The 14,583-nt window shown below is 44.9% G+C and overlaps 1 protein-coding gene across 1 annotated transcript in view; it reads left to right on the top strand.

Moving 5' to 3' along the window:
- Positions 1-14,082, top strand: part of rbm27 (RNA binding motif protein 27) — a 31,753-nt gene extending 17,671 nt beyond the window's left edge. The window contains exons 15-22 of the mRNA XM_080549971.1: positions 3,265-3,387; positions 4,700-4,786; positions 5,235-5,438; positions 6,035-6,139; positions 7,869-8,081; positions 11,563-11,646; positions 12,051-12,173; positions 13,025-14,082. Coding sequence (XP_080406097.1) covers positions 3,265-3,387; positions 4,700-4,786; positions 5,235-5,438; positions 6,035-6,139; positions 7,869-8,081; positions 11,563-11,646; positions 12,051-12,173; positions 13,025-13,114 — 1,029 coding nt within the window. The 3' untranslated portion in view covers positions 13,115-14,082. The remainder of the gene's footprint in view (positions 1-3,264; positions 3,388-4,699; positions 4,787-5,234; positions 5,439-6,034; positions 6,140-7,868; positions 8,082-11,562; positions 11,647-12,050; positions 12,174-13,024) is intronic.
- The last annotated feature ends 501 nt before the right edge of the window (positions 14,083-14,583 follow it).

A 14,583-nucleotide genomic window follows, 5' to 3' on the forward strand; every position in this document is an offset into this window, starting at 1 on the left:
CTAGAATTTAGATCTCCCATGATCAGCACAGATCCCTGGGCCTGGAAATGACTGATCTCTTCTTCTATGATGGAGAAAATCTCCTCACTGAAATATGGAGACTCTATTGGGGGATTATAAATTGCGCATAGAAAAATGCTTTTCTCGCTGGAAATTATATCTTTTTGTATTTTTAACCAAATGTGATTTTTCCCTTTCTTCTTTATTTCTATAGAGTCAGCTAGTTGTGACTTATACCAGATCAACATCCCCCCAGAGTCTCTGCCCTGGGTGACTCCATTTAGTTTAGTTGATGGGACTATAATCTCTCTATAGTTAGGAGGGCACCCAGTAGGGACATCTCCTTTGCACCAAGTCTCCTGCAAAATAACAATATCAACACCAGTAACCTTGTCTAAAAATTCAAGATTTCTGCTTTTTAAACCAAATAAATAAGAATTTAAACCCTGAATATTCCAAACTGATATGCTAAACGATTGTATCATTGACACTGTAACAAATTGACATTTTAAGTTGAGAAGAAAGAAGTAACAGTTTAGAACATGACATATTTACAATGTAACTTGGCATGTAGCCTAGATATGTGTTTTTTTTTTTTTTTTTTTTTTTTTTTACTTCATGAACAAGCATTACCTGCTTAATGACCACTGCCGCTGGTTGTGGCCCATTAGATGAGAGCATAAAGTGCTCAGCATGTCCTGGATGGTTCTCAGTTCGCTGTGGGCGGGGCCTGCTGCTCCTCGGACCACATCAGCATAGGACAGTCCGCCTGGCTGCTGCTGCTGCTGCTGCTGCTGCTGCTGTGGAGGTGGTGGTACGACATGTCTTGGAGGTGGTGAGGTCCTGGGTCTGGGTGCAGACTGGTTTTCATCCATACGACTGCTGTTGTCCTGACGTCTGTGCTGTGGTGGTGGTTGTAGGTGCTGCTGCTTGGGCCTGTGTTGGAAGGCTCTCCTCGGCATGCTGTTGGCTGGTCTCTCTGTTGTTTGAGTGTTCGAGACTCCCATGTTGCTCCTCCTGTTGGGTGTTGATCGTCGATTTAGTGTGACATCTTTCAGTGTCTTGGTAAACAGTGGAACTGCTTCTTTGTGGAGGTGAACCGGGTCATAAAGATCGTCCACCGTTATATAGGGGTAGTGGGCAACGTGGACATTTGGCCACATTTCACAGTCTCTGGAGATGCTGACATTCACTTTTTGTATCATCTGTGGGTGGAAATCCTTCCTTGGTAACAGGGTGGACATCACTATCTTAGAGTTGGGGAAGGTGTGACATGCCTTCTCGGCGACAGCTCTAAGAGACAGGGCCACTCTCTCCTGTTGCGCTCTAAGGTCATTCGTACCTGTGTGGATTAGGATATGGCTTGGGGATCCAAGGCGAGTCTCAGATAGCATACCCATTGCTGCCTCTGTGTTTGGACAGCGGAACTTTACCACATTGTGCCTGGGGAAAAGCCTTTTCTCATCAATGAATTTTCCATTTGAATCGATTAGTATCACAATGTCTACTTTTGCAGTGGGGCCGTCTGGTCTGATGGGCCCATCTGGCTGTGTGTGGCTACTGGACTCTTCTCTCTCTGGTAGAGAGAGGTTATCTGGTCTGATGGGCCCATCTGGCTGTGTTTGGCTACTGGACTCTTCTCTCTCTGGTAGAGAGACGTTATCATCCTGCTGTCGGTCATGGGTGCTCACTGCTGTGTGTGGACTATGGTCAGTCCTGTGTGGCTCAGACTCAGTGAGAGAAGTCATTCGTTCCTTCAGACCGTCCAGTGTTCTGTCCCTCTCCTTAAGTTCTTCTGCCAGAGCAACAAGTTGAACATTATGGCTCTCTTTCTCCAGCTGTAGTTCTCCCAGATGGTCTTTCAGAGCGGCTATTTCTCTTCTGTGGTTGTCACTCTCATGGTTTAGCTCTTTCACCTGTTCTGACAGTGCAGTGAGCTCTCTCCTCTGGCTCTCTTTCTCTTCTCTCTGTCTCTCTAGCTGTTCTTTCAGAGTGAACAGATCTTTGTTGTGCTGTTCTCTGTTTTGCGTTAATTGTTTTTTCCAGGTTGCATGTACACTTTCTTGCTCTTTTCTCGTTTGTTCCATTTCCTCTTGTTGTAAGAGTCCAGCTGAGTCTTTATCTTTATGATTCTGTTTCAGGACCATTTCTTTGAGCTGCACCAGTTCTATTTCTAACTGCGTGAAGTGTTCCTTAAGTTCTGTGATGGAGGTCTGATGTGGAGGGCTCAGGGTCTGCTCTGTGTCATCAGGGTGCTCCTCCTCATTTGGTGTGCTGTCTGTGTTACTGGCACATGGCTGGAGTTCCCTAGGGGAGGTGTCTTCACTCTCAACCATAGATTTATGTGCCTGGAAACTGTTCTGGAAAGTTTTGAAGTGCCCCTGCACCATGACTTTACCACTTTTATAAACATTGACAGTTGTCATGATGCCGTCAGAGTCCTCTGGGTCCCTGATCTTTAACTGCCAGCATTCCTTGTTGCCCTTTTTTACCACTGAAGGGTGATGGTTGATAATGGCTCTGTGCCAGCTTTCAGGTCTGTCAGTATAGAAGATGAGATTGCAAATTACTCCATTTTTAAAAAGATCAGCAAAGAGGGTTTCTGGTTGCCTCTTAAGAAGCTCCATTTTGAACGTGCCTCTCTCTGTGTCATTTTTTATTTCTGGTGGGTAGTGTATGTTAATTATATCACTCATGTTCTGCTCTGGACATGTGAAACAAAGAGCCTGCTTTCCAACTGCTACTGTTAGCACCCACTGTTAGCTGTCACTCTTATCTTACAATTATTTCAGCTGCAACTATTAGCTTCCAAAGTCCACAGTTAGTTTAATATAGTTTCAACTGTTATTGTTAGCACTCCTTGTTAGCTTCCAATTGTCACACTTAGCTGCTTCTGGGTCCGCTGTTAGCTGTTAGCATCCACTGTTATCTTCAGTTAGCTGGTAGCATCCACTGTTATCTTCAGTTAGCTGGTAGCATCCACTGTTATCCAAAGTCCACAGTTATCTGTTAGCATCCACTGTTAGCCCTCAAAGTCCACAGTTAGCTGTCTCTCTCTCCCTCTCTCTCTGTCTCTCTCTCTCTCTCTCTCTCTCTCTCTCTCTCTCTGTGTCTCTCTCTCTATGTCTGCATCTCTGTCTGTCAGTGTGTCCACTAGTAGTCAGCGCACGTACTGTAAGTCACTCTGGATCAGAGCTTCTACTAAAATGTGACTCAAACGTACTTGAATGAGAGTAAAACTGACTGTGTGTGTGTGTGTCTCAGATGGTCTCTACCTCAGGGGTCCTGCAGAAGGGGCCCTACACGTCCGCGGTCCGGGCCACGTCCAAGTCTCACGGGAGGATGGCCAAAGCACTGGAGGCCCAGGAGGCCCTGAAGAAGAAGCAGGTAGGTTGTTGTCTCTCTGTCGGCCATTTTCGATGGAACCAAAAATGAGGTCGTTGTTAAAGGGCCGTTCATATTATCTGTAGCTGTGGTGAATGTTCTCATCCACCAGACAACCTTGGCTGGTCAACCAAAACGTTTGGTCTGTTAACCAGTTTGGTCTGTAGTGGTGGTGTAGTTAACCAGTCTGTTGTGTTGTGTAGTCAACCCTGTTGTGTCTGTTGTGGTTGTGTAGTGTGTAGTTAACCCTGTTGTGTCTGTTGTGGTTGTGTAGTGTGTAGTGTGTAGTTAACCCTGTTGTGTCTGTTGTGGTTGTGTAGTGTGTAGTTAACCCTGTTGTGTCTGTTGTGGTTGTGTAGTGTGTAGTGTGTAGTTAACCCTGTTGTGTCTGTTGTGGTTGTGTAGTGTGTAGTTAACCCTGTTGTGTCTGTTGTGGTTGTGTAGTGTGTAGTGTGTAGTTAACCCTGTTGTGTCTGTTGTGTAGTGTGTAGTGTGTAGTTAACCCTGTTGTGTCTGTTGTGTAGTTAACCCTGTTGTGTCTGTTGTGTAGTGTGTAGTTAACCCTGTTGTGTCTGTTGTGTAGTGTGTAGTTAACCCTGTTGTGTCTGTTGTGTAGTGTGTAGTGTGTAGTTAACCCTGTTGTGTCTGTTGTGTAGTTAACCCTGTTGTGTCTGTTGTGTAGTGTGTAGTGTGTAGTTAACCCTGTTGTGTCTGTTGTGTAGTGTGTAGTTAACCCTGTTGTGTCTGTGTAGTGTGTAGTTAACCCTGTTGTGTAGTGTGTAGTGTGTAGTTAACCCTGTTGTGTGTGTTGTGGTTGTGTGTTGTGTAGTTAACCCTGTTGTGTCTGTTGTGTAGTGTGTAGTGTGTAGTTAACCCTGTTGTGTCTGTTGTGTAGTGTGTAGTTAACCCTGTTGTGTCTGTTGTGTAGTGTGTAGTTAACCCTGTTGTGTGTGTTGTGTAGTGTGTAGTGTGTAGTTAACCCTGTTGTGTGTGTTGTAGTGTGTAGTTAACCCTGTTGTGTCTGTTGTGTAGTGTGTAGTTAACCCTGTTGTGTCTGTTGTGTAGTGTGTAGTTAACCCTGTTGTGTCTGTTGTGTAGTGTGTAGTTAACCCTGTTGTGTGTGTTGTGTAGTGTGTAGTGTGTAGTTAACCCTGTTGTGTGTGTTGTAGTGTGTAGTTAACCCTGTTGTGTCTGTTGTGTAGTGTGTAGTTAACCCTGTTGTGTCTGTTGTGTAGTGTGTAGTTAACCCTGTTGTGTGTGTTGTGTAGTGTGTAGTGTGTAGTTAACCCTGTTGTGTCTGTTGTGTAGTGTGTAGTTAACCCTGTTGTGTGTTGTGGCCCTGCAGCAGGACATGAGAAAGAAGAAGCAGGAGATGCTGGCCACTCAGATCCAGTGTCAGAAGGTAAGAAGCTGCTGTGTTCACATCTGTTCCTACTGCAGGATGTTACATCTGTTCCTACTGCAGGATGTTACATCTGTTCCTACTGCAGGATGTTACATCTGTTCCTACTGCAGGATGATTACATTGGATTCAACTTTATTATCATTACAGAGTACCAGACAACCACATGCAGTTCAGCATCTAACCAGAAGTGCAAATAGTGCTATAAAACATGATATAAAACATGACAGTGATCGGCAGAGATGGGGGACTGGAGTCACATGACTTGACTCGAGTCGCAAATTTGAGGACTTGAGACTTGCTTGACTAACAAGACCCCCTCCTCTCCTCCCCTCCTCTCCCCCCCCCCCTCCCCTCCTCTCCTCCTCTCCTCTCCTCCTCCCCCCATCCTCCTCTCCTCCTCTCCCCCTCTCTTCCTCCCCTCCCCCCCTCCCTCCTCCTCCTCCAGGCTATGATCAGCAGGCTAGAGAAGCTCCGTGGTATGAAGCCGGAGGAGAGGGCCAACATCATGAAGACCCTGAAGGAGCTGACGGAGAAGATCTCCCAGCTCCAGAACGAGATGAACCCCTCCACCTCCTCTTCCTCCACCTCCACCCCCTCCTCCTCCTCCCACCCCACAGCCAACGCTGCCCAGCCCAAGACCAAGACGGACGTGAGTCTGCACACAATCGGGTTCTTCTTCTAGACAGCTGATGTTATTAAAATCCGTCAGTCCTTCTGTCGAAAGAACGTGATTGTTGAAAGTATGGTCTGGTGCGCTTGGTTGAGCCTGGTGTGTTATGCAGGGTTCTATATGCGATATGAACCTCAGTTTTTGGGTCACAGTTTCGGTACGATATGTGCGCAAGGAGAAAAGCTAAATGCTACTATTTATGTGTTACGTTACTTTATTTTGCTTATACTTCTCTCAACTCCGCTCGCCATGAACAAACATTTGAAGTTACAGAAGCAACTGCGTTCCAGACAAACTCGATCTCCGACTTTCAATGGAGCGCATCATAAACCGGAAAGCCGACATTCACTAGTGTATTGAACCGTGGACGGAGAACCGTACGGTTCAATATAAAACGGAGAACCGTTGCACCCCATAGATAGAGAGACAGATCGATACATCATTTATTGATCCCGAGGGGGAAATTCAGGCGTTACAGCAGCTCACACAACAAAAACAAAATGCAATAAAATGTAAGTAAGAAATGGACATAAACAGACGTCTGTAATGGTGTTTGTCCTGCCCCCCCCCCCCAGGCCCAGAAGGAGCTGCTGGATGCAGAGCTGGACTTCCACAAGAAGCTGAGCTCCGGGGAGGACACTACCGACCTGAAGAGGAGGCTGGGCCAGCTGCAGGTGGAGGTGAGTGGTCCTCCTCCAATCACGCGCCTTCTTACCGCCCCCCCCCCCCCCCCCCCCAGAAGCCGCTGCAGTTTCCTGTGGAGTCGCTAGCTAGTCTGTTGTTCAGTTGCTAGGTTTCAAAAGTCACGTGATCCGAATTCCACGGATGAAACCAGATAGGGATTTTTCATACCTATGAGGTTGTGTGTGTGTGTGTGTGTGTGTGTGTGTGTGTGTGTGCAGGGTATCCGCGGTGTCTTGAAAAGTATTAAAAGTTGATAAATCAATTTTGGGAAAATCAAGACCCTTAAGTATTAAAAAGTCTTAGCACGATTTTATGAGGTCTTGAGTTTTGTAGGTATTTTTCTGAATTAGACTCTGTCCAAAGAGTTTGAGTCCTAAAAACTTTTAGTAAAAGTTCGTGAATTTATTAGTTTTATTAAAAAACAAAGATGAACCGGAAATTCTGTTGTAGGATAGTGGTCTAGTCTACTGCAAACTAAAACTGTTAAGTTAAAGGTGTCACTGATGTCAACGGTTACAGCTCCAAGTGGCGGTGAGGTCTGGAAAAATATTGACAAGGTCTTTATAAAGTCTTAGAAAGGTATTGAAATTAACCTCAAGATTCCTGTATATACCCTGGTGTGTGTGTGTCCGTGTGTCCCCACATTTCTTTTAATATAATTTAACTCATCTCTCCAGAAACTGTTCTGAGTTCATTCAGTCACACGTTGTTTTTGTCAACCAAAAATATTTATTTTTAATTTTTTTCTGGGTCTATGACAACGAATTATCGTCTTTTGCCAGGGTGGGAAAAATGGGTGTTTGACGAATAACGGTTGTCATTGATTTTGTTGACGAAATGAACACTCTCTCTCTCACACACACACACACACACACACACACAGCCAGCATCTCTTGTCTGGGGGAGTCACGTATAACTCTGCCCTGGGTGTCACAGGATCAGCCGTGGTGCTAAACAAGGAAAAGGTCTTTGTTAAGCAACACCCCTCTGCTGGGCTTCTCCTGGTGTGAGCGTGCTTAAATTAGCTGCTATGAAATATGCATGCCCCCCCCCCCCACCGCATGGCCCCCCCCCGGCCCCTCCTACACACATTAAACTGCCGTTCGCCACACCCAGAGGGACCCCCCCGCCGACCTCGCCAAAACGAACACAGCCACGGCCAGCAGTAATGCATCTGAGGTCATTAAAGTTTGAGTTCGTGTTCCTTGTAGTAAATTAAGAGAGATGACAATTAGTGGGAAGGAGGGGGGGGGGGGTTCTTGCACTCTTGCTTTCAGCGCCACCACAGTGCATGCTGGTCCGTGTTCCCGCCAACGTAGACTCATGAAACATAGAGGAGGTGTGTGTGTGTGTGTGTGTGTGTGGTGCACCTCCATCCCCACTCTGCCAGGATGGCACAAATCGCCCTGATGGCGTTCACATCTGTCTCTCCCTCCCTCCCTCCCTCTCTCTCTCTCTCGATCTGTCTGTTCTGGTCTTCTGATATCAGCCAGGTGGCAGAGTAATGAGGAGTAATGTTATTGTTGTTATCTGATCGACTGCGTCTCTCTCCCTCCCTCCTTCCCTCCTCTCTCTCTCCCCCTCCCCTCCCTCTCTCCCTCCTCCTTTCTCCTCTCTCTCCCTCCCCTCTCTCCTCTCCCTCTCCCCCTCCCTCCTCTCTCTCTCTCTCCCCCCCACCCTCCCTCTCTCATCCCTCCCTCTCCTCCCTCCCTCTCCTCCCTCCAGGCTACCAGGTTGGGTCTGATCCCAGCAGCAGCGGCGGCAGCAGGGAGGGGGAAGGCCGCTCCGCCCCGCGGGCGAGGGAGGGGCCGAGGGGGCCGGGGCCACCGGGGAGGGAGGGGTGGGGGCAACCACATGGTGGTGGACCACCGGCCCAGAGCCCTGGCCATCCTGGGGGTCACGCAGGAGGAGAAGGAGGAGCTCATGCCTCACTTTGTGGTAAGGAGGGCGGGGGGTCACTCGGGAGGGTGGGGGGGGTCACCTGGGCGTATTTGAAGAGTTGTGTTGCAAAGCGCTAAAAAACTATTGGTGCTCTGACATAAAAGCAGCCCTTTATGATGCATCTTGTTAGCCTCGTAGCATAATTGCCTAAGTCATATTTTGGCTAAATTGAGATATCTGCCTCTATCTAACTCTACTCTCCTAACACTGCTTATTCACTGTGCGTTATTGCCTCTATGACATCAGCCTATCAGAATGCTTGTTTACATTCCAAAATCACTATCTGCCCAAGTCATCTCTTTGACATAGGCATGTTTAACACTACATACAAAGATGGCTTGGCTGACCACAAGTGAAGCATGACTTAGGCAATTATGCTACGAGGCTAACGATTTGAAAGGACAGTATGTTATTGGGTTATGTAATGATCGTGTTCTAGAAGTTGTAATCGATCTTGATTGTTGATAAATTGTAACATGACCAAATGTGAACAGATATATAGATAGATGCACATTTAGTATTTTAGCCCAGGGGGGTATTCCATCAACGACGCTAAAGGAAAATCTAAAGGAGAGTTATCCAAAGTAAGCCTGGATTTTGGTGGATGATGGAATACCCCCCTGGTCAGTAGAAAAAAACTTAAATGTCTTGCGTCCACCAGCATTCAAAGATAAAAAGTTAAAGGTTATTTTTTTTCTGAGTGGGGCAGTCCACTTCCAAAGAAGCAGGGAGAGAGGGCATGTCAGCAGGGCATGGGCCGGATTCTATGTGTGGACTGTAGTAGGGCTGCACGATTTGGGAAAAAAATCGAATTGCGATTATTTGGACAGATATCGCGATTGCGATTAATTTGCGATTATTATTTTTTTAAATAGCAAAAAAAAAACAAAGGGGAGTTTTTGTAAAGTGTGGCCATATCTCCGGCTAGGAAGGTCGTATCAACGTGCAGTTTGTTTGTACGTCTTCAGGGGACTTAGAGGCTCCCTCCTCTAGCACCCCCACAGCCCGAGCTACGAGTGAAAGAACTAAACTTACATTGGGTTGCTTTAAAGTTGGGTTGCTTTAAAATCAAGCTTCAGATTAAAACATGTGATGGAGCATTACTAACCTGACTCAGGTGGTTTGTTTCACACAACCATCTAGGAAAGCTTAATTGGAAGCTGTTTGGAAAAGGGCAGGTACTTTCAAAAAATACTTGGCAGGTGATTGGATGAATCTGTCTATCACCTATTTTCAGAGAGCATTACCACATGATACCATCAAACTATTAACTGCTCTAATTCTAATGCAAGGATGAGAACTTAAAAGATATGAATTGTATATATGATAACCTCATCTCATCTAGACAGGTGGCTACTTTCTAAGATGATCCAGCTATTAAAATGATCATTTGGGGATACACTGTGACTATAACTGAAAGGACCACATCTAGATGACTCGGTCAACAGTCGAACTGATGAATGATAGAATGGTGGTCTCTGACTATGGAGCACAGACACACGTCACCTTGACTTAGGAATCTGTGACATACTTCAGCCCAAGGCTAGGCTAGGCTAACCTCTGCGTCTTTAAAGCCGGCTGGTATGAACGAATGGTATGAGGTTATGCATACAGGACACATTCATGTTTGACAACAGAACAGTTAACTTCCATGTATCCATAAGCCTGCTATACTATATAAACACCAACCCGCAGGTTGCTGAGACTGTCAACTCTGTGTCTGTACTTTAACGCCGGGTTAGCATGAGTAGCTAAGCTAAGCTACCGTCTCGCACTGGGCCTGGTCTTCAAGATACGCTACACCACAAAGACACCCAAGTACCTGTCAACATACTTCCAAAAAGTGAACAACGTCCACACATACAACACCAGAGGAAGCTCCACGAACCACGTTCAACCGCGTTGCACCACAAACAAGGGGTTAAACTCGTTTGCAAACTATGCAGTAAAAATGTGGAACGCCCTTCCTATAATCTTAAAGGAGTGCAAAACACTGCCCACCTTCAAAACCACTCTCAAAAAACATTTACAGGAGGCTGCAATCCGTAACTGGACCCTCTAAATCAAAAATCAGATTAAAAGACCCGAACTACCCACTGTACATACTTTGTGTTTTGTCCCCCGCCCCCACCTGTGGTGTATGTCCCCACCTGTCCTACCCGCTGTACATACCTCATGTTTTGTTGTATTGTTCTTCCCATGATGGATGTGTGTTTATCTTGTAGATAGTAATAGTTATTTGTCTGTATTATCTTGTAGATAGTACTAGCTTTTTTGTCTGTCTTACATGTAACGATGAATTGAGAATCAAGGACCCCAATTGAAATAAGCCAGTGGCTTTCTTGGGTTTTTATCCTGTTAGTTGACCTTGTATGTAATATGTACTTTCATGTACCTACTTCTGCAAATCTTCTAATAAAGTTTTCAATCAATCAATCAATCAAACTCGAAGACTACAAGTTAGCTAAGCTAAGTTTAAGGCTGGACTAACAGCACCGACATGCACTTGGCTGGTACAGTTAGTATAGTGAAATTGTACACTTACCTGTCGCAATTATAACATACTAACGTTTATCATACGTCCAGTAAGCCATGTGGTGTCTAATTGTCTCCGTTACGTTAGCCCAAAGTCTCATAATAATTGGACTGACTGTCGTGACACAACCTATGCCTGCGTTCGTAAATTCGCTCTGAGAGCGCCGGGTTCAAAGTCATAAAGAGACCAAGTAATTTGATTGGACAAGAGGCATTCCATGAGTGCTGATCAAATTTCCAAAAGAGGTTTTAATCTCAATGTGACTTCCTGGTAAAATAAAGGTTTAAAAAAAAAAAAAAAAATTTATATAAAAAAAAAATCGCAGGCAAATCGCAGGCTTTGCGATTAGCTAATCGCATCATTTCAAATCGCGATTTCGATTTAAAATCGATTAATCGTGCAGCCCTAGACTGTAGACCTCTGGACCACCCCAGGCCATGGTACTGGTGCTAGACCACTGGACCACCCCAGCGAATATTTGTCATTATTTCCGTTGACGTAATTCACACACACACACACACACACACACGCAGCCTACTTACATAAGACTTACTCACATAAGTCTGCCTCAGGTTTAGCTTGGTTACTGTAGAGCATGAATCTTTAAAGAAGACCTAACACCTGTAAGGCAGATCTCTACTGGTGTACTCTCCAACGTGGTGTACTAGTGACTGGTGTACTCTCTGACCTGGTGTTCTAGTGACCGGTGTACTCTCTGACCTGGTGTTCTAGTGACTGGTGTACTCTCTGACCTGGTGTTCTAGTGACCGGTGTACTCTCTGACCTGGTGTTCTAGTGACTGGTGTACTCTCTGACCTGGTGTTCTAGTGACTGGTGTACTCTCTGACCTGGTGTTCTAGTGACCGGTGTACTCTCTGACCTGGTGTTCTAGTGACCGGTGTACTCTCTGACGATTGATTGATTGTTTTTTCCTGGTTACAGAAATTCGGCGAGATCGAGGATGTGCGCGACCAGGACGCCAACACTGTCGTCATGACCTTCAAAACCAGGAGCGAAGCTGAAAACGTATGTCACCGTCCCGCTAGTGTTGGACACACACTTGGCGGACACTCACACACACACTCTGCCTCATAGCATAATTTCATATTTTGGCCAAATGTAGATATCTGCCTAACTCGACACTCCTAACACTGCTGATTCACTGGGCATTATTGCCTCTATGACATCGGCCTATCAGAATGCTTGTTACATTCCAAAATCACTGTCTGCCCAAGTCATCTCTGACACACTGACAAGTTGATCGCGTGGCAATAAAACACTTATTTGGTGGTTTAGGATTCACACCTTCTCCCAAACAGCCTAATACGTCACAGGATACAATCATGTGACTGTTGTTGTCGTAGTTGTTGTTGTTGTTGAAACAAGTTCCAGCTCTCTCAATTCTTAATTCTTCTTCCGCGATGTTCCAGGCTGCAAACCAGGGAGCCAAGTTCAAAGGTCGCGTCCTGCAGATCTCATGGTACAAGCCCAACAAGACGCCCAGCGTCTCCGCCGAGCCTGAGGAGGAGGAGTCTAAGGAGGAGGCGAACGCGGTACGTCGCCACCATCACTTCCTGTCCACTTCCTGTTAACATTATTTTAATCATTTTTTATAGGGGGTGGCTATTCAATTTCTTTCCGTTTATTTATTTTGAATTGTTTTTTTTTCACTCAAATTGACACTTGGGAGAATCATTCAAATACAAAACACTATTATTATTATTTTACTATGTGTATATTATTTAGATTCAGATGCTTCTAGAAGAATGTAACTGCTACAAATGAGTCATTAGGCTTCACTGCAGATAGGTTTGTGAACACGTATTTTTTTTATTGAATTTCACATAAAGACATAGCCTAAATGTACACAACAGGACATCAGAACAACTAGTATCCGTGGGGAAGGTTATTGTCCCAGATAATGTTAGAGCTTTTTAAGTGTGGTCTTTGTGCCACGGTACATGCAGCGTTGTCAAACGAGCACTCCCAAACTCCAGCCCACTAGGTGGCAGCACAAGGTTTCCTCCAGGTTGTGTTTTGTTTTGGTTAATGCATATCCACAGTCAACTGAATGGAGCGGTCTATTGAATTAACGTAAGAGGATCCAGAAGGTGTTCTGTTGTGTGCTTTTGAAGTTACTGTTGATTTACCTTTTGAAAAGCTGCCTGTGTAAGTCTCTGCATCGCTAACGTTCTCTAAGTGGCTACACACACACACACACAAAGCCAGCTTTACAGTAAGTGCACAACACACACACACACACACACACACAGACACAGACACTCACACAGACACTCACACAGACACTCACACAGACACTCACACTCACTATCTAAAATAAATCCCATGTTTGTGAGTCATGTGACGAGGTGTGTGAGCTGACCAGCCTGTTGTTGTTCTACAGGAGGAGGTGAGCTCCTACCTGTTGGCAGAGGAAGAGGAGGAGGACGACGATGAAGAAGACGAGTACGAGAGCCGCTCATGGAGACGATGAAGGCAATAAGAACCGTCATGAGCCTTTCTTCCTGGAAAAGGAGAGAGAGAGACTATTTGTTATTTTTTCAAAGCAAATTCAAGTAAATTTGATGGAATCAAACTTATTTTTCCTCGAACCGGTTTCCAGTATTTTGAGACTGAAGAATTACGGACTCTTATTAACAGAGAAGGTCTTTACTTTGATTATCCGCGTGTGTGAAGCTTGAGAGGGCAGACTGTTTTTTGTATCTCTTGAAAAAACACCTAAATAATTATTCAAAATCTCACTTTTGCTGAGATGATAATCTAAAACCGTTATATATAAATAGGAGATGTATGTATGTTTCAGTGTGGTTACCAGACATTATCAGTAATGCACAACATTTGTGACTACTGTGAATAGGTATTTTTATACATATTTAAGCTATATGGTTTCCCCCTTTCTCCCTTGTTCTTTGCAATTTGTGTCTATAATTTGGAGGCTACACGGTGGCCATGCCATGCCAGAAGGAAGCATTCTTTTTCTCTCGTCTACACCAGAGATCCCCAATGTTTACACACGGCATTGACGTTTCCTGTTGAAATGCCCTTTTCGCAAAATGACAGAGTTATAAGCCTATATATGACAGAGATACGCCTATATGAGCACCCCTTTTGGATTCACGCAGACTTACACTTGATTCTTCTTCTTCTCCCTGTAGTGTTTTGTTGTCTACTAAACAAACATGTGGTGCCACTTTATGTACGTAACAACAACAGCAGGATGGACGGAGATGGGGGGGGGAGTCTGAGGAGGTGTGGAACGCTTTTCAGTTAGTTTTGTTTCTCTCCCCCCCCCCCGAGTCGTATCCTCTTAGTAAAACCCGAGACCAAAGACATCTTTGGATGGGGGGTAGAGGCGTCTGTTGTCAGACGCGTCAGAGAGCTAGTCGAGGGTGTTGAATGTATAACTGAACATTTTGATTTTATATATAATTTCGCCTTACATAATCAGCACAAGGCTGAATTTTTATGAGATTTGTGAATCCTTTTTTTGGTCTTTTTTTTTGTTGTAAATTTTGTAAATGTTTGCAATAGGATTGCTATGTTGATAGTTGTTTTGTTTTTCTTCATTTTAAAGTCATTTGAGTGAATGTTGGATGAGAATTATCTGAAAAAGAGGTCCCATATTATTTTCAAATGAGTGTTTGACTTGTTGTTTTTTTAAAGGTTTGTGTTTAAACCCATCTGATCTGTGATGTCACTTCACTCTAAAACACTCTGATCAGCCCAGCCTTCCTGTGGTTTATCCTCCAGGTAGAGCCATGGTGAACAGAGCCGTCACATCCTCTTAGGGCTGGTTTCCCAAGCACAGATTAAGCCTAGGGTTAGGGTTAGTCCTGGACTAAGTAACCGTTTTAATTTGATAATCTCTCAGATGTGTTTTTAGTTTAGGATTAGGCTAGGCTCAACCTGTGGCTAGGCTAGGCTCACCCTGTGGCTAGGCTA

Source organism: Nansenia antarctica (assembly GCF_963989245.1).
Source record: "Nansenia antarctica genome assembly, chromosome: 20".
Classification (NCBI taxonomy): domain Eukaryota; kingdom Metazoa; phylum Chordata; class Actinopteri; order Argentiniformes; family Microstomatidae; genus Nansenia; species Nansenia antarctica.